At 39.8% G+C, this 25487-nt stretch overlaps 1 protein-coding gene across 2 annotated transcripts in view; it reads left to right on the top strand.

Annotated features, from left to right (window-relative positions):
• The window catches only part of AHCYL2 (adenosylhomocysteinase like 2), a 158388-nt gene extending 135170 nt beyond the window's left edge, over positions 1-23218 (top strand). For both annotated transcript variants that reach the window (XM_040644016.1, XM_040644015.1), the window contains exons 6-17: positions 347-441; positions 3053-3159; positions 4464-4580; positions 7530-7593; positions 8072-8160; positions 10880-10950; positions 13051-13145; positions 19209-19307; positions 21003-21071; positions 21175-21253; positions 22526-22646; positions 23052-23218. In XM_040644016.1, the coding sequence (XP_040499950.1) occupies positions 347-441; positions 3053-3159; positions 4464-4580; positions 7530-7593; positions 8072-8160; positions 10880-10950; positions 13051-13145; positions 19209-19307; positions 21003-21071; positions 21175-21253; positions 22526-22646; positions 23052-23058 (1013 nt within the window). In that variant the 3' untranslated portion in view covers positions 23059-23218. The remainder of the gene's footprint in view (positions 1-346; positions 442-3052; positions 3160-4463; positions 4581-7529; positions 7594-8071; positions 8161-10879; positions 10951-13050; positions 13146-19208; positions 19308-21002; positions 21072-21174; positions 21254-22525; positions 22647-23051) is intronic.
• Positions 23219-25487: the final 2269 nt, after the last annotated feature.

Below are 25487 nucleotides of genomic sequence, written 5' to 3'. Positions count from 1 at the left end.
GTACAGATGCAAGAAAGATCAAAGTGTAGTTGGGACATGGTGAGACTTCCAGTTGACTGGATCAGGAAGTACTTATTTCTGATTTCTTCTTTTTTCCCCTTTAGTCCTATTTGTAGCATCCATCATACTCTTGTCCCTTTTGTTTTTCCTTTTTGGTGTATCAAGAGCAAAATGACCACCAAAGACAAAGAAGTGGATGAAGGGGCTGAAGACAGTGAAGAAAGTCAATCCAAGGAGTTGAGCAAAATGAGAGAATTTGGAATTGGGGAAAACCAGTATCTTGTCAAAATTTAGGGGCAACCATTCTTTCAGGCTTTAATGGTTTCTCTTTGTTCCCTTTTCTCAGGATTCCCTGTCTTTGCCTGGAAAGGAGAGTCAGAAGATGACTTTTGGTGGTGCATTGATAGATGTGTGAATGTGGAGGGCTGGCAGCCAAACATGGTGGGTTAGATCTCTGCTTGCACAATTCTGGAGGAATCTGGCGGGGACAGAGCGGGGGGCTATGGCCTGGGAGAAGGTGTCCCAATAGGAAGGAAGGAAAATGCTTCCTTTTCTGTCTGATGTATCTGGGCTTCCAGCAGAACTGGATGCTTATGTTTAGGGTACCCTAAGAATATTGCACTTGGCCTCAAAGTGCTTAAATTGTTGGTCCTGATCTTAAGAAACGTTTATATTCATTAGCAGCATTAAAATACTGCTCTGTATTCACACATGGCTGGTTCAAAAGCAAGGTTAATGAGTTACCATCCCCTACCCCCCTCCCCCTCCAACAACAATAATGAAAATGCACAGGAACACATACACACACAGCTCCTATGGTACTTAGCTTTTCTCTCAAATCACAGGCTAAATTTATAGTAAACCTGAGGAGAGTCCAAGTTCAAATATCTTCTCTTTATTCTCCACTTTAAGAAAGAAGCCTAGGCAAAAAGTTTTGAGTCTTTTATTTTGCTTCATTTTATTTTTGTTTCAATTTTGAAAAGATCAAGTCCTTGAAGGCTGATAGCACATTAGATTCTCAGAGAAGCAAAAAGCTGCACGAAGTATAAAGCACTCCTATTTCACAAACATTTTGCTTATGAAGGAGAGGAGAAATTGGGGAATCAACTGAAAAGAGAATCCTTGAAGCTCTAGTCCAACTATTGCTTGCTGCTAAAAATTGCAGAGTAGCCCTTACTTGGTACACAAAGGGAGAAGCAGCCTCTTTCTGGATTCTGTGATGCAGGTTACATTGCACCACGTGCTGGTTTGAGGAAGCTGGGTTAATACCCTGAAAGGGAGGGAGGAGTCAGCTGTGAGATGAGTCAGCTCATTCCCATAGAGTTTACAGTGACTGGAGAAGTCTGACCGACAGAACTAAAGGAGATATGCCAGGGGGTTTCTACGGGGAATAAAACATTAATTTTAGAGTTGAGAACATGGGGACTACATGGGATTGCATTTAGAGACTATAGGACCAGCACAAACTGCTGGAAAAGCTGATGAAGAAAATAAGACAAGGATAAAAACCATCATCACCCCAGAAAAATAGAGTCCATTCCTCTTGGGATACTGTCAAGATCTAGTACTTTTACTTGTTTTCCAACCTCAGGAAGATTCCCTGGTGGCAAGAATTTCTGTAATAGAATAACATGGTAGTGAGAATTATGGGTTACGTTCATTAACTAAATATTAGGGATAGCAACTACCTGCCTGTATTAGATACCTCCATTAAAAGAGCAAAATGGACAAGAATAGTGGGCCTTAAGACAGAGTTTCCAATTGCTCAGGCTTTTTCATTTCTGATTTTCTCGTGTGGCTAGGAATCAGAGGCTGCGAGGGAGAACACTGTGAGGGATTCCATACATGCAGAAAGGGGAGAGAAACTCTGAGAAGACTTTTCATTTCTCAGGGCATCTGTTCTGAGGGTTTCTACTGGGAGAAAATGGAGCATTAACTTACAGAATGGAGCAAATATATTTTAATGAGAGTCTTGCCTTGAATCCCTGCTCTCAAATAAACTTCAGTTGAGTCAGAGAAAAGAGATCAGGAGCAAGAGTAGAAGCAAAAAAAGATTAGGTGGTAGACATGAGGTGGGGGATTTTGTGTACCCAGGGGTCCAGGATGGCATTTTGGGGACGTGTAGTGAGTTGATATTTGATGTGACTGCAAAATGGGTACGTGCCAGCAGGGAGCAACTCAGTTCTGTGGGGACTTCCCAGGTATAATAATTTTGAAAGTCCTGCAAAGCATTTCTGACAGCTAGGCGAAGGGCTGAAGTGCCACAGCCTAGTAGTGCCTAAGAGCTTTCTAAGCTGGTCTTTCTTTAGCTTGTTTATAATTCAGAAACTTTTCCTCTGCTGATGAAAGCTCCAGTGGGCACAGCATTGTGGTTATCTTTAATCACAACCTGAAATAGTGATGAGCTGTTCAGAGGCATGCTTGCACACCTACATGCTGCACTGTTCCCTGGTTATTTTTAATTTGGTGTATAGAGAGTGTGAGGTTTCGCTAGGCAAAACCCTTCAGTGCTGCCTGATATTTTGGGTAGGAGAGTGCCTGTGCTTTGGAAGAAGTGAAGGATTAACAAATACAGTTTTATAACCCATTGTTCTGGGAGGGAGACTAATTAGCTGGCTTTATTTAAACTAAGCCTTGACTGAATATATTTGAAGTCCTGAATGTAACTGCTAGAAATATGCTAATATCAAGGTCAGGCTTTCTGAATATCTATAGTGTTTTCAAGAACTAGTTGTCTAGATAACCACTGAAGCTATTAGTTCGTAAGAAAATCCATCCTCATTTCGTTGCTGTGTGTTTTGATACAGTAGATGTGTTAGTGGGAAGGTCATTCGGCTGTGAGAATTACAATTGGCTTTTTACCCCTCATTGTCTTTAATTCAGTGATAATGACTGGCCATTACTTTGGCTTTAAGTAACTTTGCATAACCATATGGGAAATTTGAAATATCTGTAAATTGGCAGTTAGAAATTGGGATAAAAGAGCCAGAGCAACAGCGGAAGCCCTGAGCCTTCAGTGAAATAAATGTATTATTGATGCTTATTATTGCAGATATTGGACGATGGAGGGGATCTTACTCATTGGATTTATAAGAAGTATCCTAATATGTTCAAGAAAATCAAGGGAATAGTTGAGGAGAGTGTTACTGGAGTCCATAGGTAAGATTTGACATGGGCATACCTGGTTTTATGCAGCCTAGATATATATTCTGATAATCACATACCTATAAAATACATTATGTTAAAAATTGGAACCTGCTATGAGGTGATGAGATCTTAGTCTGCACACTTTTTTTTTTTTTTAACAATGCAAATAACAAACCTAAAATTGGCCGTGCGGGACAGGTAAGGGAACAAGTGTGGTCCTTGTGTTTTCTAGTCATGGAAATGAAATGACTGCTTGTCCTTTTTAGAGTAATTCATTCATTCCATAGGTATTTAGTTAACTTCTACAATGAGTCAGGAACTTCTGGGAACTGTGCTATGGATCTAGCGGTGGGCAAAACGGACAAAAACTTGGCTCCTCATAGAGCTTACATTTTTACTTAGAGAATAAGGATTTAGAGTTCTGTTTCTCAAATGAGCAGTAATTCCCTCAGTAAAATTGAAATAATTTCTGTTTACTACTATTCACTCATGAAGAACTGAAAGTATGAAATGGAAGTTTTAGGGAAGTAAGTTCTGCATGAGCCACCATCACTGCTTCAACATATTGTGATCTTTTTGAATCTACCATACCTTCAGACTCTTAGAAAGGGATGAATTTTAAATAAAACACCTGGTTCTAATTTTTTCTTTAAAGATTTTATTTATTTATTCGACAGAGAGATAGAGACAGCCAGCGAGAGAGGGAACACAAGCAGGGGGAGTGGGAGAGGAAGAAGCAGGCTCCCAGTGGAGGAACCTGATGTGGGGCTCGATCCCATAACGCCAGGATCACGCCCTGAGCCCAAGGCAGACGCTTAACCACTGTGCCACCCAGGCGCCCCACACCTGGTTCTAATTTTTAGTTGATTCAACTTAAAATGAAACTCCTGTATGTAGATACACATATTTATAGGATGTATATGTATTAAGATTATAAAATTGAGACTATTTGAAAGTTAAAATTGTTGCATTAGAGTAGTGGGATTGAAATAGTACTTAAAGTTATTCTTTGTATAATTTAAAAGGGGAATAAAATTAATAAGCAATTTAAAATTTTACATTTTGATCCTTACAATTTAGAAGTTGGTCAAAGATTTTCCCCACATGCCTTGTAACTAAGATCTTCATTTCTAAGCTGTCTACAGACTTGAGAAAGGTAGCCTTTATTTCTGTATATACACCTAATGGGGTGGAACTAGCATGTCTCATACTCTCATGCCTACACAATCAACGTATTTCTGTAATTTGTTATAAAACTGACAGTAGATTGCAGTATCTCATTGTTTTGTGTTCTTCTTGATTTCCCTCATCCGCAGGCTGTACCAGCTCTCCAAGGCTGGGAAGCTGTGTGTTCCAGCCATGAACGTCAATGACTCGGTCACCAAACAGAAATTTGACAACCTCTACTGTTGCCGTGAATCAATTCTAGATGGGTAATGTTTTATTATCTTTGGAATGAGCTTGAGTTATTGAATTGAGGTTCTGAGTTTTTTGGTTTGGGCTGTTTCTGGAAATGATTCATGCAGCACCTTTGGATCTATCACTACATCCTCCTCAATACTTTATAACCCAGATCTACTGTTGCTATCCCTGTGACAAGCACATCTATCTCACTTAAAAAATCAGACTAGCCTCTGTCTATTGGTGGCAAAGTTTTTACTCTGTGACCCTATCAGGCCTGCAAGTCAGTAACTGAAGTCATAAACAGCTAAGAATCTTGATGATTTGGGAAAAGGTTCCTGGCGTTCCTGTTCTAGGTCATGTTACCAGTTTTGAAATTCCAGCCAGCATATAATTTTCTGGCCATCTGGAAAGTTGTGGTGAGCAAAGAGTCAATCCCAGAGGCATTTCTAGTTTTTTAAATCGATAAGAACTACAAGTCTGACAAAATCTATACCAAATACTATGTTCTTCTACTGCCCAGTTTCTGTTTCTACATTTGTGTCCAGATATTCCTTCATCCTTGTTCAGAAGACTCAGTAACTCCCTATGTCAAACCATTAAGTTGATTTAGAATATTCCCAAGCCAAATGGTTTCCATCATGTTTAGGTTAATGGAAAAGCTAAGTAAGGGCCTGTGGGCCACATTACTAACCAGTCTGGACCCTAGGCAGTTTGCAACACCACGGGCGTTAGAGCCAGAAGGCCTGGCTTGGTTTGACTGTTGGCTCTATCATTTAGGTCTTGGAATAGTTATTTAACCTCTCTGCGCCTATTCCCTCATCTGCAAAATGGTGACAGTAAGACCTACATCATAGAGTTATTGTGAGGATTAAATGAGATAAAGTAAGAACCTGGTGTTCAATATTAGTTCCCTTGCCCTTCTTTCTAGAACCCTGTACACTAAGTTCTGGATTGAGTTTGATCTTAGGGGAAGCTTTTTGCTTTAAAATCTTTTTGGAGAGGGGCAGATATTCAAGGCAAATTCAACTTACTGATAATTATTATTTCTATAGAGTCAATAGTATTATCAAATAGATTGGACATTTAAATGAATTCTCAATCCATCAGTCTGTTTATAGACTGTCCCTTGTTTTGGCTACATGAAAGTGTTACAGCTTACGTGACTAGCTTTGATGAATAGCTTTACACCTGATATCCCTTGGGGAAGAGAGGCAGAAAAGCTCAAGAGTAAAGCAAAGGAGGCTCATAAATATAATCTATTGATTTTTTTTTTTTTTTTGCTGTGATAACCATTCCAGGACCATTCTCCTAAACCATGACTTTTGAGTATGATAGCAGCCCAGCTAGACTTACTCTCTTCATGCAACAAGAAATGCCACTGCACTTAATTGATATATTTTTAAAATTTTATTTATTTATTTATTTATTTATTTATTTATGTTCACATACACTGTTACATTAGTTTCAGGTGTACAGTATAGTGATTCAGCAATTCCATACATCACTTGGTATTCGTCACAAGTGCATTCCTTAATTCCCATTACCCGTTTCACCCATCTTCCCTCTGGTAACTATCAATTTGTTCTCTATAGTTACAAGTCTGTTTCTAGACATCTCTGTCTCTCTCCATCTGTCTCTCTCTCTCTTTTTCCTGTGCTCATTTGTTTTGTTTCTTAAATTCCACATATGAGTGAAATCATATGGTATTTGTTTTTTCCTGACTGGCTTATTTCATTTAGCATTATGCTCCTCCAGCTCCATCCATGTCATTGAAAATGGCAAGATTTCATTCTTTTTTTTTTTTTTTTTAAAGATTTTATTTATTTATTCGACAGAGATAGAGACAGCCAGCGAGAGAGGGAACACAAGCAGGGGGAGCGGGAGAGGAAGAAGCAGGCTCATAGCAGAAGAGCCTGATGTGGGGCTCGATCCCAGATCGCCGGGACCACGCCCTGAGCCGAAGGCAGACGCTTTAACCGCTGTGCCACCCAGGCGCCCCAAGATTTCATTCTTTTTAATGGCTGAGTGATATTTGATATTTATTGAGTTTCACTGGGGCTCATGGAGTTGTACCAGTTCCCATTGAGGAGCTGTCAAATCATTAAAAGCATTCCCACTTTAATAGACCGTTTTCAATAGGAGGGGTAAACAGAGAAGTGAATAGAAAGAGGCACAAATGTTTATAGGAACTGTCTATCTCAGCTAGTTTTAGTTGAAAACTTTCTTCTGCCTAGTGAGGGATTCCTAGAGAAGGGACACTGGCTGAACCCAAAGAGAAACCAGAACCTACTCCTGCAAGTTCTTCCAAGAGACTCTAAAAACGATACGGACATGTATTCTAGCTTCATAGAGCATCAGAGACAAAGAAATAGAGCATGTCTGAGAAAGAATCAGCCCCAGAAAGCTCACCATCTCGTGCAGTCGGTATTAGTGCATTTCCAAGCTCTTCTCCCTGTAGCCGCCCATTCCCTCTGTGTGGAATTAATGAGGGACCTGTTGACCCTTCTGACGCTGCTCAATGTAGCACTCATTTATCAGGGTTACCTTCTACGTTCCTGTCTCATTCAATAAGCTCCAATAATGTTTCCATTAAGCTAGAGCTTTGTCTCCTAAATAAAAAATGTTATTTTTATTTTCTTCTATCTTTTATTTCCAAAAATTATGTAATAAATGTATATTGCTTTTTGTTTAAAACTTACTTTGCAGTCTATGGCTTCTTCCCTTCTGCCCCACTCCCAAGACGAGGAAAAAAGAAAAAAAAAAAAAACCCTCTCCTATAGCTGGAATTGATCGGATAGTATGCAGTGAGAAAATACATATTTTATTCCACCGTTCTTTCTAGTCATTAGATAGCGTAGAAGCCAGGCTTTCTTTCAGAATGGAACAAGCAAACAAACATAAAAACACAGGGACCCAGTCTAATCTTAAAGGAGAAACGGGAGAAGATTTTTCTGATTTAATGGTTTTTCTTCCCCTAGACTTAAAAGAACAACAGACATGATGTTTGGTGGAAAGCAGGTGGTGGTCTGTGGCTACGGAGAGGTAAAGCATAACCTTTCACCTACGATGTGTATCAAGTGTGATTTTGGTGAAATATACCAGACTCTTTTATGTAATGGACATGAGAATACATTCACTCACCACTCTAGATGGGGAAAAAAGTAACTTTCGAGACCCTCTGGTTAAAGTACAATCTTTCTTTTTCCCTTTGCATTGTTGCCATTTTTTCTTGTTGATTTTCTGACTTGTTCCAGTGCGCTGTTTGTGATGTTCTCTTAGCTTGTGTTTTGATTATAAATCGTGAGTGTGGGTGTTCTTATGTACATGCATGTGCTAAACAGGGGCTAGGAGTTTGTTGATGAACTGCATTCATTTATTTGTTTTTTCTTGTTTTTCCCAAGCATGAATCTATTCAGTGAAATTCCTTTTGGGGGCGGAAAATGGGGTAGTTTACCAGAAGCTTTGAGAGATGGTTTTCTCACTGACTTTCCTTATTATGTGTACTTTCTCCCCTCTTCAGGTGGGGAAGGGGTGCTGTGCTGCTCTAAAAGCCATGGGCTCTATTGTGTATGTAACTGAGATCGACCCCATCTGTGCTCTTCAAGCCTGGTAAGCATGCAAAAGGAGACTGGCTTTTTCCTCTGTGCCACCATCTATTGGGACCTTGTAACTGGCCTGGTTAATGCCACAATTTATCTTAGAGGTGCCCAGATCCTGAGAGATGCTGCTGTTAACTGTAAGCTCCCCTCTTTCAAAGATCAAGGAGCTCTGCTCTGAGAAAGCAGAGACTATCAGAGAGGCTAAAATTTTGAATTCCTGTGGAAATAATAAGAGGGGATGCCTTGAGCCAAAGAACAATTAGCTCCTTACCTTCTCCATGTATAATCCTGCCTTTTTTTTTTTAAGTCAGCTCTGCGTCCAATGTGAGGCTTGAACTCATGACCCCAAGATCAAGAGTTGCATGCTCCACCAGCTGAGCCACCCAGGCACCCCAACCCTTCTCCCTTTGAAAACAATGCTCAAAAAAGAAACAAGTTGGCATCAGATCCTATCTGATTTGATGCACTAAAAAGAACACTTCTGTGATATTCTTCCCCTAAATGTATAACCTGAGTCTCGTCAGGAGGAAACATCAGGCAAATCCAAATAAAATCTGCTGTCTCTGAATGAAGGGCATAGGGGAGTTTGTACTATTTTTGTAATTCTTAAATTTGAAATTATTTCAAAATTAAAGGTTAAAAAATAGTTCCTGTCTCATCCATAAAGTATGGCTAATGATACCTGCCTCAAAGAGTTGCAAAAGTTCAGTAAAATAATTACATAAGTATTACATATGATTATATATTATATAATAAATATATAATAAATATATAATTCTATAAAGTATAGAACTGCTGTCACATAATAAATGCTCACTAAATGGTAGGTATTATTAAAATTGCCTCTTGCCATCCTTAGCAGGATGGAAATACCACTGTTCCTGAAAACTATTGCACAGCTCCAGGGTCTATAGCCTCCATAACCCACCCAATCTTTACCCTTAACCCTCCAGGGGAAGGTACCCAGGGTAGAGTAAGGCATAGCATAAAGATTTTGCTATACCCATTTCCCCTACTTTCTACTCCTCACACATCCCAGCCATAAACCACAAATTTCCCCAATAGAGTTGTTGGCTTTCTCTGAGTCAGGGTTCATTAACATGTTTTAATACTGGTTGAGACACTGATTCAGATGATCTCATAGACATGAACTGATCACTTACTGTATAATAGATACTGTGCTCTGTGCTTAGGATGAATAAGATGAATATATGAATGAGGTAAGGTCCTGCTTTTAGAAACACACAAATAACCGCTGTGAGTGGAATAAGTGCTGTGATGGTGGTAAACAGTACATGCTTCTGTAGGAGCCAAAGGAGAAATATCTAACTAAAGAGCAAAGCTGAGTCTTGAAACTTGTGTAAGTCATTTCTTAGTTTGGAAGTAAATGCCAGGTACAAGGAACATGTCACAAGGAGCATAGTCACTGAGGAAGGAGAGAGCATGGCACATTTAAGAAGATGGAAATACTTTAATGTGGCTGGCAGAGAGGATAAATTTGGGGGAGTGGTAATATCTAAGGTAGGAATCATATGTGAATATAATCATGTATCTGCATAAATATTTAGGTCTTATCCTGAGAACAGGCCATCTCACTGAAGTGTTTTAAGCAAGGAAGTGACGTGATCTAAGTTGCACATAGGGAAAGTACTCTGCAACGTAAATTAGAGAGACATGAGATCGCGCCAGGGGCTACTGTAGGAATCCAGGCAAGAGGTGATAAGACCTGAACATACACAAGACCAGCATATATGGAGAGGAGGGGACCAATTCAAGAGATTTTAAACAATTAAGGAAAACAGCCAGATTTGGTGACAACTTCAATTAGGGAGAGGCAGTAGGCTAGGACACTCTAGTTTATCTGGCTCATACAGTTGGGTGGACAGTAGTGCTATTGATCAAGGTAGAAAATGTAAAAGAAATAGATTTGAGGAGTACAGAGAAGATAATGAGGTTTTTTTTTCAAGCCCAATAAATTTGAGATTCTTGTGGAACATCCAGGAGAAGCTCTCCGGTAGATTATTTGATCCACGCTATGAAGCTTCACAGAGATCTAACCTAAGGATATATTTGTACAGATCAGCCACTAAGAAGAGTCATTTGCAGCCAAGGGAAGGGTATGGACAAATACTGAAAGAATAAAGAAAAGAGTCAGGGCAGAACTCTACAGAGTACCAACATTTAAAGATTGAGTAAGATTGAAAAGGAACTATCAGAAAAGTAGGAGGAAAACCAGGAGAGAACAGTATCACGGACTCCAAGGGGTATAGTTTTAAGAAGGTAAACAATGTTTAATGTAGGAAATTAAGTGATGTAAGAGTCTTAAGGGTTTTTTTGTTTGTTTTTTGGAGGTTTTTGTTTTGTTTTGTTTTGTTTTGTTTTGTTTTTGTATCCAGAAGATCGTTGATGATCTTGGGAAAGTAGTTTCAATGGAATAAGATTCAATGGCTAAATTGCACTTTCTAGAAACTCAGTTTGGGAATCTCATGGTAACCCCTGGTCTCTATTTTCAGGAAGAATTAAGTTGCAGGGATGCAAAGAAACCTTTATTTCTGCCCTGTATGAACTAAGGAGGTGGTTTGAATTTTTCACTGCTAAGAATAATCTGGCTATATCAAGAGGTGACAGTGTAGGTACCGAAGGAACTTGGTAATAGCTTTTGAGGTTCTGTGGCAAAAGGCTCCCAACTGCCTATTTTCAGGTTAATTGATCGTGCTTTATTATTACAGTATGGATGGATTTCGACTGGTGAAATTAAATGAGGTCATCCGGCAAGTGGATATTGTTATTACCTGTACAGGTATGATTTTGACATGTACAATGGGGTGGCACTTGGGAATGCTTTCATGGAACAAGTGAAAAATGACTGAAAATGTTCTGAATAAACCAAACTTGAAAAGCCAGATACAGAGGTTTACAACCAGTCGATCTTTCACGTTCTTCCCACCTCTTTAGAACTCTGATCAAATGTATGTACCATCTCAGTCATCCCTAGAGGAAAGTTTCTCTTTAACTGTTCTGTATCTCCATCCATCTCAACTACCAAGGAGATGACGAGAGATAAGTTTTATTTGGGAAACCAGATTTTATATTTGTACATTTGCTTTTTTATTTTACCTCCAAAAGTAATATATATTTCTCCCTAGTCTCTGTAAAGCAGACCTAGAGCAAAATTCATAGTTAGAGAAAGTGGGAAAGGTAGTTGTATTAATTCCCAAAGAGGGAAATTAGAGTTTTGGGGAGGACTATGCAGAAATGGCTAATTTCCTTGACTGAGATACTTTGTCTTTATGGTGGGAACATAAACTGCTAGAACACTGGTTTTTATTTGTAATTATATTTTAGAGGAGGAAAATCAGAATATTTAAGAATAAAAATATATTTGTAGCCTTGGGGTGAGATGGGGGCAGAGAAGAGGGACCATAAGAAACTGTTCTTGCTTCACATCAACCCCCTCGTGTCTTTTTTTATACAGCTTTATTGAGATGTGATTCACAAACCATACATTTCACTCATTTTAAGTGTACAATTCAGTATTTTCTAGCAAATTCACAGGGTCATACGACCATCACCACAATCTAATTTTTTTATTGAGATATAAGTCACATACCATAAAATTTAGCCTTTTAAAGTATATGGTTCAGTGGTTTTTAGTGAAGTTGTACAATGTCTGATTCCAGAAACTTCATCACCCCAAAAAAGAAGTCCCATACCATTAGCAGTCAGTCCTCATTCTTTCACTTTACCTTTCTCCAGCCCTACACAACAGTTGATTTCTCTGTTTCTATAGATTTGCCTATTTCATATCAATGGAATCATACAGTATGTGGTCTTTTGTGACTGGCTTTTTTTACTTAGCATAGTGTTTTCGAGGTTCATCCATATGGAAGTATGTGTTGATATTTTCATTCCTTTTTATTGCTGAATTATATTTCATTTTAAGGATGTACCACATTTTGTTTATCAATTCATTGGTTGCTGGACACTTGGGTTGTTTTTGCTTTTTGGCTATTTTGAATAATGTTGCTATGAACATTGTGTATAGTGTTTTTCTGCAAACATGTTTTCCATCCTCGTGAATATTTACCTACCTATATATACCTAGGAATTGCTACATCATATGATGATAACTCTACTTATAATATTTTGAGGAATAGCCAAGCTTTTCCAAATAGACGGCACCATTTTACAATCCCACCAAGAATGCATGGGGGTTACAATTTCTCCACATCCTCGCCAACACTTGTCATTGTCTTTTTTTATTATAGCCGTCCTAGTAGGTGTGAAAGGGTGTTTCATTGTGGTTTTGTTTTTTAAAGATTTTATCCAGGTTATCTCTACACCCAATATGGGGTTCAGACTCACAACCCCAAGATCAAGAGTCACACGCTCCACTGACTGAGCCAGTCACCCCTCATTGTGGTTTTGATTTGCATTTCCCTAATGACTAATAATGTTGAACATCTTTTCATGTGCATATTGGCACATCTTCTTTTGTACTTCTTTTGAGAAATGTCTATTCAGATCCTTTGCTTATTTTTAAATTGGGTTATTTGCCTTTTTATTATTGAGTTGTAAGAGTTCTTTATAAATTTTGGATACAAGTCCCTTATCAGTTATGTAATTTGCAAATATTTTATCCCATTCGTGGGTTGTCTTTTCACTTTCTTGATGATATCATTTGCAGCACAAGTTTATTTTTTCTTTGGTTGCTTGTGCTTTAGGTGTTATATCTAAGAAACCATTGCCTAACCCAAGACCACAAAGATTTATTCCTATGTTCTACTAAGAGTTTTATAGTTTTAGCTCTTACGTTTAGGTCAAGTTAGATTTCACATATGGTGTGAGATAGGGGTCCAACTTCATTTCTTTTCATACGGATATCTCTTCTATTTTTAAGGTAACAAGAATGTGGTAACCAGAGAGCACTTGGACCGTATGAAGAATAGCTGCATCGTTTGTAACATGGGACATTCCAACACGGAGATTGACGTGGTAAGATTAAGTAACTCATTATGGGGGCTTTTTTTCTCTCCTTCCCAAGAAATATAAACCGGAAGAGGAAAGAGAGGAGTCACCAGCCATCCTATAAACGGCTATCCGAGCAGAGCTGTCCACAGTCTGTTCACTTACTAGCCCTCTGACCTGTGCTTGTGGATACCATAAAGCTTCTTCATCTCAATCATTTCAAATGATTATTTTCTTCCACTCAAGCTTGATACCTACTTACACTGTAAGCCATTTTATCTCTCGCTTTCGTTCTCTAGTTTGATTATATTCACCCTGAAATTATCCAATCCAACATAACACTTGGTCCTACTATGTCGCCCAAGTAATAGTTAATAGAGGTGTTATTTATTTCTTTTCAGACTTACCAAAGTATCTCTCAGTGTGACTTTGACTCTGGTTTTAAATTTTTATGGCATTTTTCTGGCACAACTCTGTTTCTCTCTGGGTAAATGGCTCAAGCAAAGTATGCTTTCATCTGCCCTGAGGGCTGCTCTGGTTGAGCTTCAGCACTGCCAGGTAAGGATCAGTTGATACACTGAGAGTCGTTGGATAACATCTATTTTAAATGGTTTCTCTTTTTAACTCTGCTCTATTCTTCTGTTATTAAAAATAGCTGGAAAAACAACATAGCAAACCCTATTTCTACTCTTGAGGTTTCTGAGTGACGTGGCTCCATTACTCTTGTCTTATCAGGTTATTTTGCTTATAATGAATAATTTCTTTTTTCAATATTGAAATTTAAATACTGAATGGTTCTTTTTTGTTGTTGTTGTTAAGTTTCACTTATGTGCCATACTGCCCTTTTACTAAATAATCGAAGATATTAATATTTCTAAAACTGTCTAGCACGTGATTGTCCTTTTCTGAATTAATCTGCCCAGAGAGTCCCCAGATGGGAAAAGCTTAAGGAAAGTAGTCATGCTCTGGTATCTAAAGAGAAATCTTTAAGTAAGGGAAAGGGGAAGGACTTTTCTCTCCTAAACCCTCCAGATCTTAAATAAAAACAATTCCAAATGTAATCATGTAATTTTTATATTTTTACTCTATCTCATTTCATCCTCTTGACTATCCCACAAGGCATTATTCTTATCCCTGATTTTCAGTTGGAAAACGAAGAACTGAAGTCCATTGTTCAGTCATATACATTGATACAAAAATGAAATTGGAGCACAAAATTCAGGTGTTTTGTCTTCTACTCCAGTTTTTGTTTTGTTTTGTTTTCCTGTACATTGTACTATTACCGTCTCATGATTTCTAGGTAAGCTTCAAATTGTGATGGTAGTCTCTCCCCTAAAGCAATCCAGATATAAGTAATTTCTCAGGATAAAGGCCAGAAGACTACCTTCAATCATAAATATTTATTGTGTGATTGCTATATGCCAAGTGCTGTTCTAGATACTTGGAGTCAGTGAACAAAACAGGCAGAAATTCCTGCCCTCATAGAGCTTACATTTTAGAGGAGCTTGAGTAGCCATGTAGATTTTTAGGTGAAGAACATTTTGTGAGCAGCCAGAGCAAATGCCCTGAGGCAGGAGTGTGCCTAGTCTGTCTGAGGATCAACAAGGAGGCCAGTGTGGTTGGAGCAGAATGAGCATGGGGCAGGGAAAGTGGAAGATAAGGTCAAAGAAGGAATGGGCCAGATCTTATGAGGTCTCATAGGCCATTGTAAGAACTCTTGATTCTATTCTGAGAGAAATAGGGTGCCGTTGTCATATTTGTAATAATCTGACTTCTATTTTAAAAGGATGACTTTCATTTTAAAAGAAAAAGGATCACCTGGCTGCTGTGTTGGTACTAGACCTGGTTTTGCAGGTATTGCTAGGTAGCTCCCGGTATCTGGCACTGACACTAGCCAAGGGCCATGTCTCAATTCTCTTTGTGCTCTTCTTAGCAGAAGGTATATGACTAAACTAAATGGTCCAGAAAGGGAGAGGCTCAGAAGGGCTTTGGAAAAGTTAAGTTACTCAACCTTTGATGATAGTGTCACAGGGGAATAGAAAATGAAATTTAAGGAAATAGCAAACTCAACTAATAACTGCAGCCAGAATGTTTATTCATATTTATGTTCGTATTTAATTTGTATTGAATAATTGCTCTGTTCTGTGCTGAGTATTTATTGGCTGAAGAAATAGTGAAGAACATCCCTGCTCTTGCGGCACTTATATTCTAGTCCAGGACGCAGACAATAAACAAACAGACAGTTTCATCAGTTAGGGCCTAGTATTGAAGAAGAACAGCAAGGTGGGAACATTGAGGATGATATTTTAGTTAAGGTGATCAAGGAAAGTCTCTTTGAGGCGATAACATTTGAACAAAAACCTGACTAAATTGAAGGAATAAGCCATCCGAGCATTTCTATTCAGAGAGAATGGCGTGTAAAAGACGCTGAGGTGGAAACGTGCTTGATGCTTGAGCAACAGGAAGGAGGCCATTGTGGCAGGAGCAGAACGGACACAGGGATGAGAATAAGGAGCAACTGAAGGAGGGTAGTGGGTTATGTAGATCTTCGTAGGCCACAATAAGGACTTCAGATTTTATTCTGGGTACAAGGGAAGCTGTTGGAAGCCATTCCATGGGCGCCTGGCTGGCTCAGTCAGTAAAGCATGCAACTCTTGATCTTGGTCATGAGTTTGAGCCCCACGTTGGGCGCAGAGATTACTTTAAAAAAAAAAAAAGGGAAGCCATTCCAATGGGAAAGTTTTGACCAGGTGACTGACAAAAATCTGATTTAACAGATTGCTCTGGCTGTGGTATAAAGAAAACACTTTTGGAGCTTGAGTAGTGATAGGGACAATAAGAGGAGGCTCTCTCAGTATTTCCAGTGATAGAAGGTGGTAGCTCAGATGACATGGGTAAGCAGTGGAGGTGATGTATTGTGAAGGTAGGACAATTGGGATTTGCTAAATGGCTTGGATTTAGAGAGTGAAAAAAGAAGAAAGTCTCTATGAGTTATCTCTGAAACAGTGAAGGAGAATGATTCAGTAAATTTTCCAGATATTTTTAGCAACCAAAAATGTAAGGGTTTTTAGTTTTTAGGATCTGTGTGTGTGTGTGTGTGTGTGTGTGTGTGTGTGTGTGTGTGAATTTATAGTTTTCCCTAACTTTGAGATGTTGACTGCTGCATTTCTAGGAAGGAATATCTCATCAAAAGAGTTGGTCATTTAGAAAACTGCATTTTTTTCCTGAGAGATAGTAATGCTATGAATACTTAGGGAACTTATGATAGGGATTGTGCTCTTAGCTGCCTTTTGGCCATGGCTTTCTTTCACATGTTTCCTTTTCTCTTGAAAACAGACCTGCTTACCCATATGCATCACATAGATGGCCAGTGTGATTGTAAGCGTCACAATTCAAGCGGCTAAACCATTATGTATGCATACTTTAAAAGTTTTTGCCAGCAAAAGAATTAGAACCTGGGACTTGCTATTGACTTTGCACTTTGCAGGACTAGAACCACAGTTGTTCTCCCTGAAAAAATTGATATTCACTGTGCAAAATCATATAATACCAATTTGTGCAAGCTAATAATTTACAGTGAGATGTACATCTTGTTTGGGAACATTGTCTCCATAAGGAACATTTTTTCCTGGTAGATTGCTTAGTGATTATAAATCAACAGAAAAGACATTGGGATGTTTTTAAGATAATTTTTTTTTAAGATTTATTTATTTATTTGAGAGAGAGTACGTGTGCAGGGGGAGGGGCAGATGGAGAGGGAGAAAGAATCTCAAGCAGACTCCGTGTGAAGCTGGATGCAGGGCTCAATCTCACGACCCTGAGATCATGACCTGAGCCAACATCAAGTGTTGGACGCTTAACTGACCGAGCCACCCAGGCACCCCCTTTAAGAGAAATTCTTATAAAGCTGTGCTGATCATAGGAAATCCTTCGCTCAAGGAGTGTAACTGTCTGATAAATGTACTAGGTTATGGAGCTGCCTGGACAGTGCTAGAGATAATGTAACTTAGTTTCTCTTCAAACCCTGTTTTAACTGACCCTCAGGTCTTTTGCTAGCACCGCAGCCAATCCAGTGCTCCAGCACACTACCTCAACAAAGCACTGATCATTTTATGATGTTCATAAGAAGTCTCCTTTCCTTGATTGCACCATATCTTCTTCTCCCAGGGAAGACTTCCTAAGACAGGAGACTCCTTTTATCATGATGTCACCTCTTAACTCCCAATCACCGAGATTGCTTGTCCTCTGGAAGATTAAGAGAGTGAGACACTAAGAACTTGAATTACTTTTAAGTTCCATCATCTCAATAGAAAAATACCAGTGTCACCAAGCAATATCTATTGGCTCTACATGGTTATTGCCATCCCAGTTGTTATTTCTAAAGGCTAAGGGATTTACCTTGTATATCCTTAACTTCCCAAAGTGGTATGTTAAACTCTATTTACAGTGTTTATTGATAAAAAAAAAAAAAAAAAGTTTAATTCTAACTTTAAAGCAATACTTGCTTAGTGTAAAAATTCAAGCAACATGAATATGCTTAAAGAAGGAAGTAAAACATTTACAAAATTGGGGTTCTAGTATACTGTTTTGCAACTTTATTTTTTCACTTAACAATAGTGAATGGTTTTCATGTTTAACACATACAGATCTACTCTCTTATATAAGAATTGCATAATATTCTGTTGTATGAGATTATCTGGATTTACTTAGCCATTCCCTTATTAAATTACATTTTTTGCTATTATAAATAACACTGGATTGAACATTCTTGGGCACTTATATTTCTGAATTTGAGCAAGTGTCTCTATAGGATGGGGCCCTACAGGTGAAACTGATTGGTCAGAGATTAGGCACATATAAAATTTTGTTGGCTACTACCAAATTGTTCTTTAGATAAGGACTGAACTAAATTATGAAACTTGACATCTCAAGACATTTTATATTTCTCATCTACCTCATAAAGAAATGGTCTAAAAAATGGTCTAGATCATTAATGTAGTCCTAAATATACTGAAATATAATTGTCTGTCTTTCCCACTAGATTGGTAATGAAAAGATGATACAGTCTCTGTCCATAAATAGCTCACAGTCTAGCAGAGGAGTCCACAGTCTCATCTGTAATAGTGTCCTTTACTACATTACCTGAAATATAGTAGGTACTCAGCAAATGATTATTGTATAACTAAAGTGTTTCTCTCTTTGTCTGAAAACTACTGTTTGGCAGAACTTCTCAATTTTACCAGCAGAGCCAATGGCTGGTTTCAGAATATGGACTCCCTTTCTATTTTAGGCATGGCCTATTGGAAGAAGGAAGTTGTTATCTTAAGTCTAAACCCTGTGACTGTTACTTGATTGCTGCTGTTAATAAACTTAACATTTCTTCTCTTGTTCTCGGAATATATACAGAAATGGAAGGAGGGTGAGCTGTTGGGAGTTTTATTCTGCCATTGAGCATTTCTCTAAAGGCTACCTCACATTTGCACTTAGGTCACAAAGCTTCTGTAACTTTAGGGTGAGCCACCATCGTTGAGAAGGTGGAACCTGGGACGTGAGGACGTGAAGGCAGAACCTTGGGCCCCAGCATGCTGTATTTAGGACAATCAGCCTTCTCTAACAAATCCCACTTAGCTCTGATCCTCCTTTTTTCTGTTTCTCTTCAGCACTTGTGTATTCTGTTTGCTCTGTATTAATTTGCACTTGTTTGCATGTTGCTTTATAAGTATTTTAAAGGCTTCCCCCCCCAACATATGCATTGTTTTGTGTCCCCAGCTAAAGTATGAGCTTTTTGAAGGCAGAAACCATGTCTGTGGTTTCTTTTGTATTTCCCATAGCACCTTTTACTGTGCTCAGCAGACAGTGGGCGTACACTATATGTTGTGGAATGACATCCTGAGTGATCCCTCCCTGGCTGGGCCTAAGATTAAATTCCCTGAAATGGAACAGTCCTAACCAACCCGGGACAGGTATTCTCCATCTGGCATGTTGGTTGCTCCTTTCAACTTGCTATTTGAAATGGCTCCCTTCAACATCTTTCCATCCGTGAAGCGGGACAAGTCGTGGTTGATGATGTGCTTGCTGTATGTGTTCCAGGCGAGTCTGCGGACACCAGAACTGACCTGGGAGCGAGTGAGATCCCAAGTTGACCATGTAATATGGCCTGATGGCAAGAGGATAGTATTGCTGGCAGAGGTAAGACCTGAGACTGGTAAGAGAAATTCACCGCTGGCAGGAGAGACTGCAATACTCAGGGCCCCTCCTCCACATGTTCTCTTACATTTTCAACTCCTCTTTAGCACAAGCTTAACTACTTTACCATTGGATTTTACATCTAATTGTGAAAGGTCTTTTCATTCAGCAATTAAGAAACTATTTTGGTTCCTTACTTTTCACCAATTATCTTGTCTCTCTCTGTCACTCTACAGGTTGAGTCAGATAATGACTGTTACTGTGGGAGAATTACTGTGGGATAGAACCAATGCCACTTTGAGTGATGCTTACAAAGAGATAATGTCATTTGTGGGATGGCTTAATCAGGAAGCACAAAGCAGATACTCCCGATGGTTACTAAACTGTCTTAGGCAAGCTCGGGAAAGGTCATGTCTTTGCTGATAGATTCCATGTTTTCGAGTGACCTTTCCTCTGAATTGAGCCAGATATGGAGTAGGTACCCAGCTAGATACTGGTTGTGTGATTAATATTTCTCTGTCTTGGCTTCTTCTGGCTCAGACTTACTCTTCACTTCCATTCCACTTAGCCTTCCATGTCAGTGTTTCGCCACTTTTCCTTTCTTGAAAGCTTCTCTTCCCTCGTCTTAGATTCCCGACAGCAATATGGATGCACCCCCTGTTCTGACCTTGACAGTTTCTCTTCTTCAGAGAAAGATACCAAAATAACAAGGAGGATAATACTTTTCTCGAGTTTTAATACACAGTCAGTTTTCTTTGCTTTTTTTTAATTAAAGAAACTGCATATGAAAGTGTAAAAGTAATACCATCTTCACCTAGGGACCCCTAAATTTATGTTTGAGTATCCTTACTGTTTTCTTCACCTTTTTTCACCTATCTCACCTTCTCAAATACTTTAGGGCATCTGTAAAGGGACTGGATTATTTCTTCACAAGAAAGGAGTGTGTATCAGGGAAGAGATGGGCAGGTTGTTAAATATTCATTAATTGCTTTGATGTCAGCCAGCTGTCTGGTGACTTAATTCCAGTTGCCCTGGGAGGTCCCATCTACTAATATTGGTGACAAAAGCGAGCACCACAGTTGGTTTACTATGTTTGAGCAAAAAAAGGTGGTCAGGCTTCCTGGGAAACAAGACAGGAAAGGATAGCATTCTCTAGTAGTCTCTACCTCTTGTATTCACCCAGTAGAAATACAAGGCTACCCTTGAATTCAGGAGAACCAAACTAAGGAAGAAGCACAAAAATCATCACAGCTTCCTAAATCCAAAAGTATCTCCCCTCACAACCGGGAGAGGTTGCCCTTGGATTGGACTACATCCTTGGTTACAGCAATCTTTCAAGGGAATGCCAATACCTCAGAAGGATAGTCTGTTGCAGAAAGTAGAAAATTCAAGAGAAATATGCCCTTTCTCGGCATAAGCCTCAGTATCATGTGACCATCTCTATCCCTTTTTACGTAATCCCAGAGATCTTTTCTCTATTACCTTCATCAAATTTTCCAGAATTTTTAAATTCCACTTAAATGTCAGTCAATTCATTCCTATTCCAATCCAGTCAATTCATATTTATTGAACGCCTGCTTTTTGTCCAGCAATGGTAGTTGGGAGGTATTTGGAGAATGGCAGTTGTGCTCGTCCCTTACTCCTCAAAGGCTAGAGACTTTGTCCTAACCCATCTGTGTCTTAACCCTTGCTCTCTAGGGCCGTCTGCTGAACCTAAGCTGCTCCACAGTGCCTACATTTGTGCTCTCAATCACCGCTACTACTCAGGTAGGGCCACCAGAGTGGGGAAGCAGTGGGCTGGAGAGGGTCATCAGACCATCAGGGTTTCACTTGATATGGCACATCAGCATCCATCTCTCTGCTTTTCTAGGCCCTTGCCTTGATAGAGCTTTACAATGCTCCTGAGGGTCGTTATAAGCAGGATGTCTACCTGTTGCCCAAGAAAATGGGTAAGCACGCACTCTTCCATCCCCATCCTTACCAAAGTAGTTCAGAGTCAGAGGCAAAATGAACTTTGGGGCACTCAATTTCTTATGGATGGGGGAAAAATGATATCTGTGTCTTGCAGAGTAGGAGTTAGGATTCCTAGGTTCCCTTCCTATTTGATTTATCACATTTTCTACATGAGTTGCCCTAGTGAAATCATTACATTTTGCTATGACTTGGTTTACCTGCCTGTGAATTTTAAGGATTTTCTGTCTTAAAGTATCTTATATGCAAGAATCTCAAAGGAGAAAAAAATCTTCCCCTAACAAAGAGGACTCATCTTCTACCTTGTGACGTCTGACTTACTCCATTTCTAGGCTGCTACATAGCCCCTTCCAGACTTTCCTCAGACCAAGAAGACTTCTCATAGTACATCTTCTCACTCTGACCTCGTTGTCCAGGCCAAAGGAAAGACTGAATAGCTTCTGTTAAGACTAGTTATTTGGGCGTTTCATATAAGAGAAACACTAAACTGTCTTGAAGTTTTAAAGAACCTGCCTCAAGCACCTGAACTGATGCAGTGTGTTTATAAACTCCGGAGGCAAAGATCAGGGAATAAATCAGCTTCTAGTTTTGTTTTGCTTTAGCCCTAGATGCATAGCAACTGTTAGAAGTTGACATATTTTCCCTTTACTATATCCTTTGGAAGGATATAAAAGAAATAGAACAGTCTATGTTTTGACTAAATGTATAATGGAGTTAGGAAGTCCAAATACTTAGAAAATTACATGAAATTCTGAATAATATGTATTCAGGTAACGGAATGTAAACATCAACGCATAAGAACCTCAGATACTAAAAGCAAAGCAAACAGTGTAGTATCATTATTAGACATTCCTTTCCAATATCCTCAGGTGTTCATTTTTCTGAGCAATCCAAAGTATAGAGTCTAAGGCAGAAGGAAAGTTCAAGTTTCCCGTTTTTTAGTCCCCTGCTATCCCATCCTTTCGCTAAGGACTATAGCTTCTTGCATATCTCTCTTACCTTTCTGGGGAGAAGGAAAGCTTCAAGGATGAGACAGTTAGCAAGAAAGAAGCGTTCTGGCTTTGAAAACCACTTGGCTTGACACTCAAGCAGCTACTCCTTAGGATTCTGGGCCAGTGAGCCAGTTGAGCATTTTTCTTTCACTTCTGGGAATTAGAAGGTGTCTTCCAACTTTTTAAGGCCTAGCCTGGAGAGAACAGCAAGACAAGAGGCATGAATGTTTATACCAGGGCTTCTGTGGTCTGTTCCAGATGAGTATGTGGCGAGCCTACACCTGCCCACCTTTGATGCCCACCTGACAGAGCTGACGGATGAACAGGCCAAGTATCTGGGACTCAACAAGAATGGGCCCTTCAAGCCTAATTACTACAGGTGCCTGGGGCCCCCTAGAAAACAGGGAGGCCTGGGTAGAAAAGAGCTTTCTGCACTGGAATTGGTCTTTGCATCTTTCACATTTACATGAACTCAGAAAAATAAACCTACTCCCCCTCACTGCCACCCCCAAAGGACTCTTTGAGCCCTTCTCCAGACACTAATAGTGCTTCCTTTTCCGAATTTGCCTTTTTCCATTTCATCTTCTCGATATGATTTTTACCTCTTTATGGAGAAATACTGGTCTTTTTCACTGATGTGAAAAAGCACAAGTATCTACCCTCATCATAGACTCCAGAAAAGTCCCTGCCTCCTTGCTGCCATATACCTTTAGGTGAGCTCTTCGTGTCCCAGCATCCTCACAAACTGATAACATCACAGTGTCATCTTTCTTTCTCCCTCTAGGTATTAAGTTCCTGTAATTCAAGCCAGAAGAAGTTTTAAGGAATAGAACTCCGAGTCTTTTCTCCACTCCTATACAGGAAAGAACCCAGCAAGCTGCTTCTCCAATCAGCTGCCCGCCGTGCTCACCCTATATGTTAGGTTATTTATTTATTAAAATCTAGAATCCTGTGCCTGTTGCCTTGGCCCAGAGTGTGGTTACTGCCCCGAGGGCTGTGAGAGCCACAAAGGACAGGCTGAGGAAGGAAAGATATGGGGTAATCCTTCCCAGTGCATCATCCGCATCATTCCCCATTGACTTGGAATCCTCAGCAATGGTCATTTGTCTCTTGTCCAGGTTCAGGAGTTAGTCCAGGGATTCCAGACTCCTTGTTCCCTTGGGTTTTCTGGGATAAATTTTCAGCAGCTGCCTTTCTCAGCTTTGGCCCTTCCCCAGGTGAGGCCTTTTGGAAGCCACTGAATTAACATGGCCTGGGTTCCCAGCCTTGACCATCACTATCACTGCCTTCTTTATAAAATGACTAGGAAGGAAGGAGTGTTATGGCTTCGGCAAGCTACACCAAGAACTTAGCTATGCCTGTGCTTACTGGGAGTCTCCTTCCTTACCCAGGACCCCTTTCTTCCTTGAATGTCCACGTCTGTTTTAACACTTTCTGGTTCCAAGAGGAATGTGCCTCCATATTTCCTCAGCAGCTCTGGTGTTTATCAGATATTTTTTTTGCCATCTTTTAACCCAACTAACCTCTGCCCAGGAAGTGAGGGCCAGCCCCGCTGGGGCCCATAGTTTTACTTGTCATTTAACTGAACAGTTTCCCGGGAAGTTCCCTCTAGACTGGCACTGTCTCAGAAAAGGAGAGCTTACTGTGAAACTCCGCTTCCTGAAAGTTCTTCTTATTGCCTAAAACTGCTTTTGAAACTAAGCAGGGAAAGATGTACTTTCCAGTGGATTTGGGGGTGTAGGGCTTTGGAAGTGGTACAGGGCATTCAGGCCCACAGCCTGACACTCTGAAGAAGCAGAATGTATTTGTCTCCTGGGAAGGGCTTTGCAGCTTAACTGGCTAAGCTCTACAGAGATGACACTCTCAACTGTGTCCAGATGATTAAAGCTAGTTTGACTAGTTTGAACCACCTCAGACATTCATTTCTTTGGCCATTGCCATTGATGAAACTGAGTTCTGGTGTCTATGATTTAGTCTGTGGTTTTTCTTCTCTAGTGGGACATATTTTTTATGTTCTTGCCTCTTCCATCTTAGGATTCTATGTTTCAGAGGTGGTTTCTTGAGTAACTCCAACATTACAAGAAACTAGTAGTGTGAGCAGCCTGAAATTTTATGTCCATGTAAGAGTTGGATACCTTTTGGAGACTGACCTGTTGGTCTTAAGGGTTTTATTGGGACCAGACTGGTTCTAAGAGTTTAAGTCTGGAGTGGCCCTAGAAATCTCAAAGGAAGTGAGTCCCTTTCCCACCTGACAGCCTTCCTTAACACTCTCAGGTCTGTTTCTTTCTTTCTTTCTTTTCCCATTTTTTTTTTCCTACCCTGGTCTGCCTCATAGTCTCAAGACCAAGGTGATTCAAGGAAACACCAGACCACCCAGGATCACTATAACCTTCCCACCCTGATTCTCCTCTCCTACCTCCACCTTCTTCAACTTCTCCTGGTCTTCACATATACTTTCAGAGCTAGTCTGGAAGTGACCTTCCTTTTGGAGGTAGGGAGGTGGGCTTTGGGTAAATGGCTATTTGCCTCATTAAATACTACATAGCCTCAGTCCATAACATCTGGTTCCTCAGAGGCTGTATGTTTTAGCGCATACTGGAAAATGCCACATACATGGCTATATTCTTTCATGAGGCAGATCATATGCTGAAAATTCCGCTTAGCCACTCAATTCTTCCTTTTGCCTACCCAGTTCTGAGTTTTGTAGTAATTAATCGGATCTCTTGTATTAATTAATTGGATACAGATCTTTGTAACTCATCTTATATCAAGGGCAGATTCCATTAGGCAGATATCTGGACTCTAGCCTGTTATGTTCTTAAGCCAGGAATTATAACCTACTGTTTCTCAGTAAAGCCTGGCTCTCGGTGGAGCAGTATTGCTATGTACTGATCCTGACAGAGCATACCCTGCCTTGCTATAGTAAAGAGACCCATTCCACGTAAAAAAGGAGCCACCTTAGGCCTCTAGGTTAGGTTGCCAGTGTCGTTGCCCATGGTGAGATACTTGCCTCTGAGTTTCAGATGACCTCTTTTCCTTTCTCTCTGTGGACCCCATGTCAGCAACCATTAAGAAGTAGGAGGCTCAGGCCTCCTGAGTATTTGGGTTCTACCTTAATGTTGGAATTTGGTCATTCCCTCTACCCTTGGAATCAGAACAAATGTGTCTTCTTCCCTCAAGCTCTCACCTGAGATGCATCTTAGGTATCTGGAAACAAAGG

The sequence above is a fragment of the Ursus maritimus genome, unplaced genomic scaffold, assembly GCF_017311325.1.
Source record: "Ursus maritimus isolate PB19 unplaced genomic scaffold, ASM1731132v1 scaffold_3, whole genome shotgun sequence".
Taxonomy (NCBI): domain Eukaryota; kingdom Metazoa; phylum Chordata; class Mammalia; order Carnivora; family Ursidae; genus Ursus; species Ursus maritimus.
Note: the sequence above shows the minus strand (reverse complement) of the source record. Positions and strands in the feature narration are given on the sequence as shown.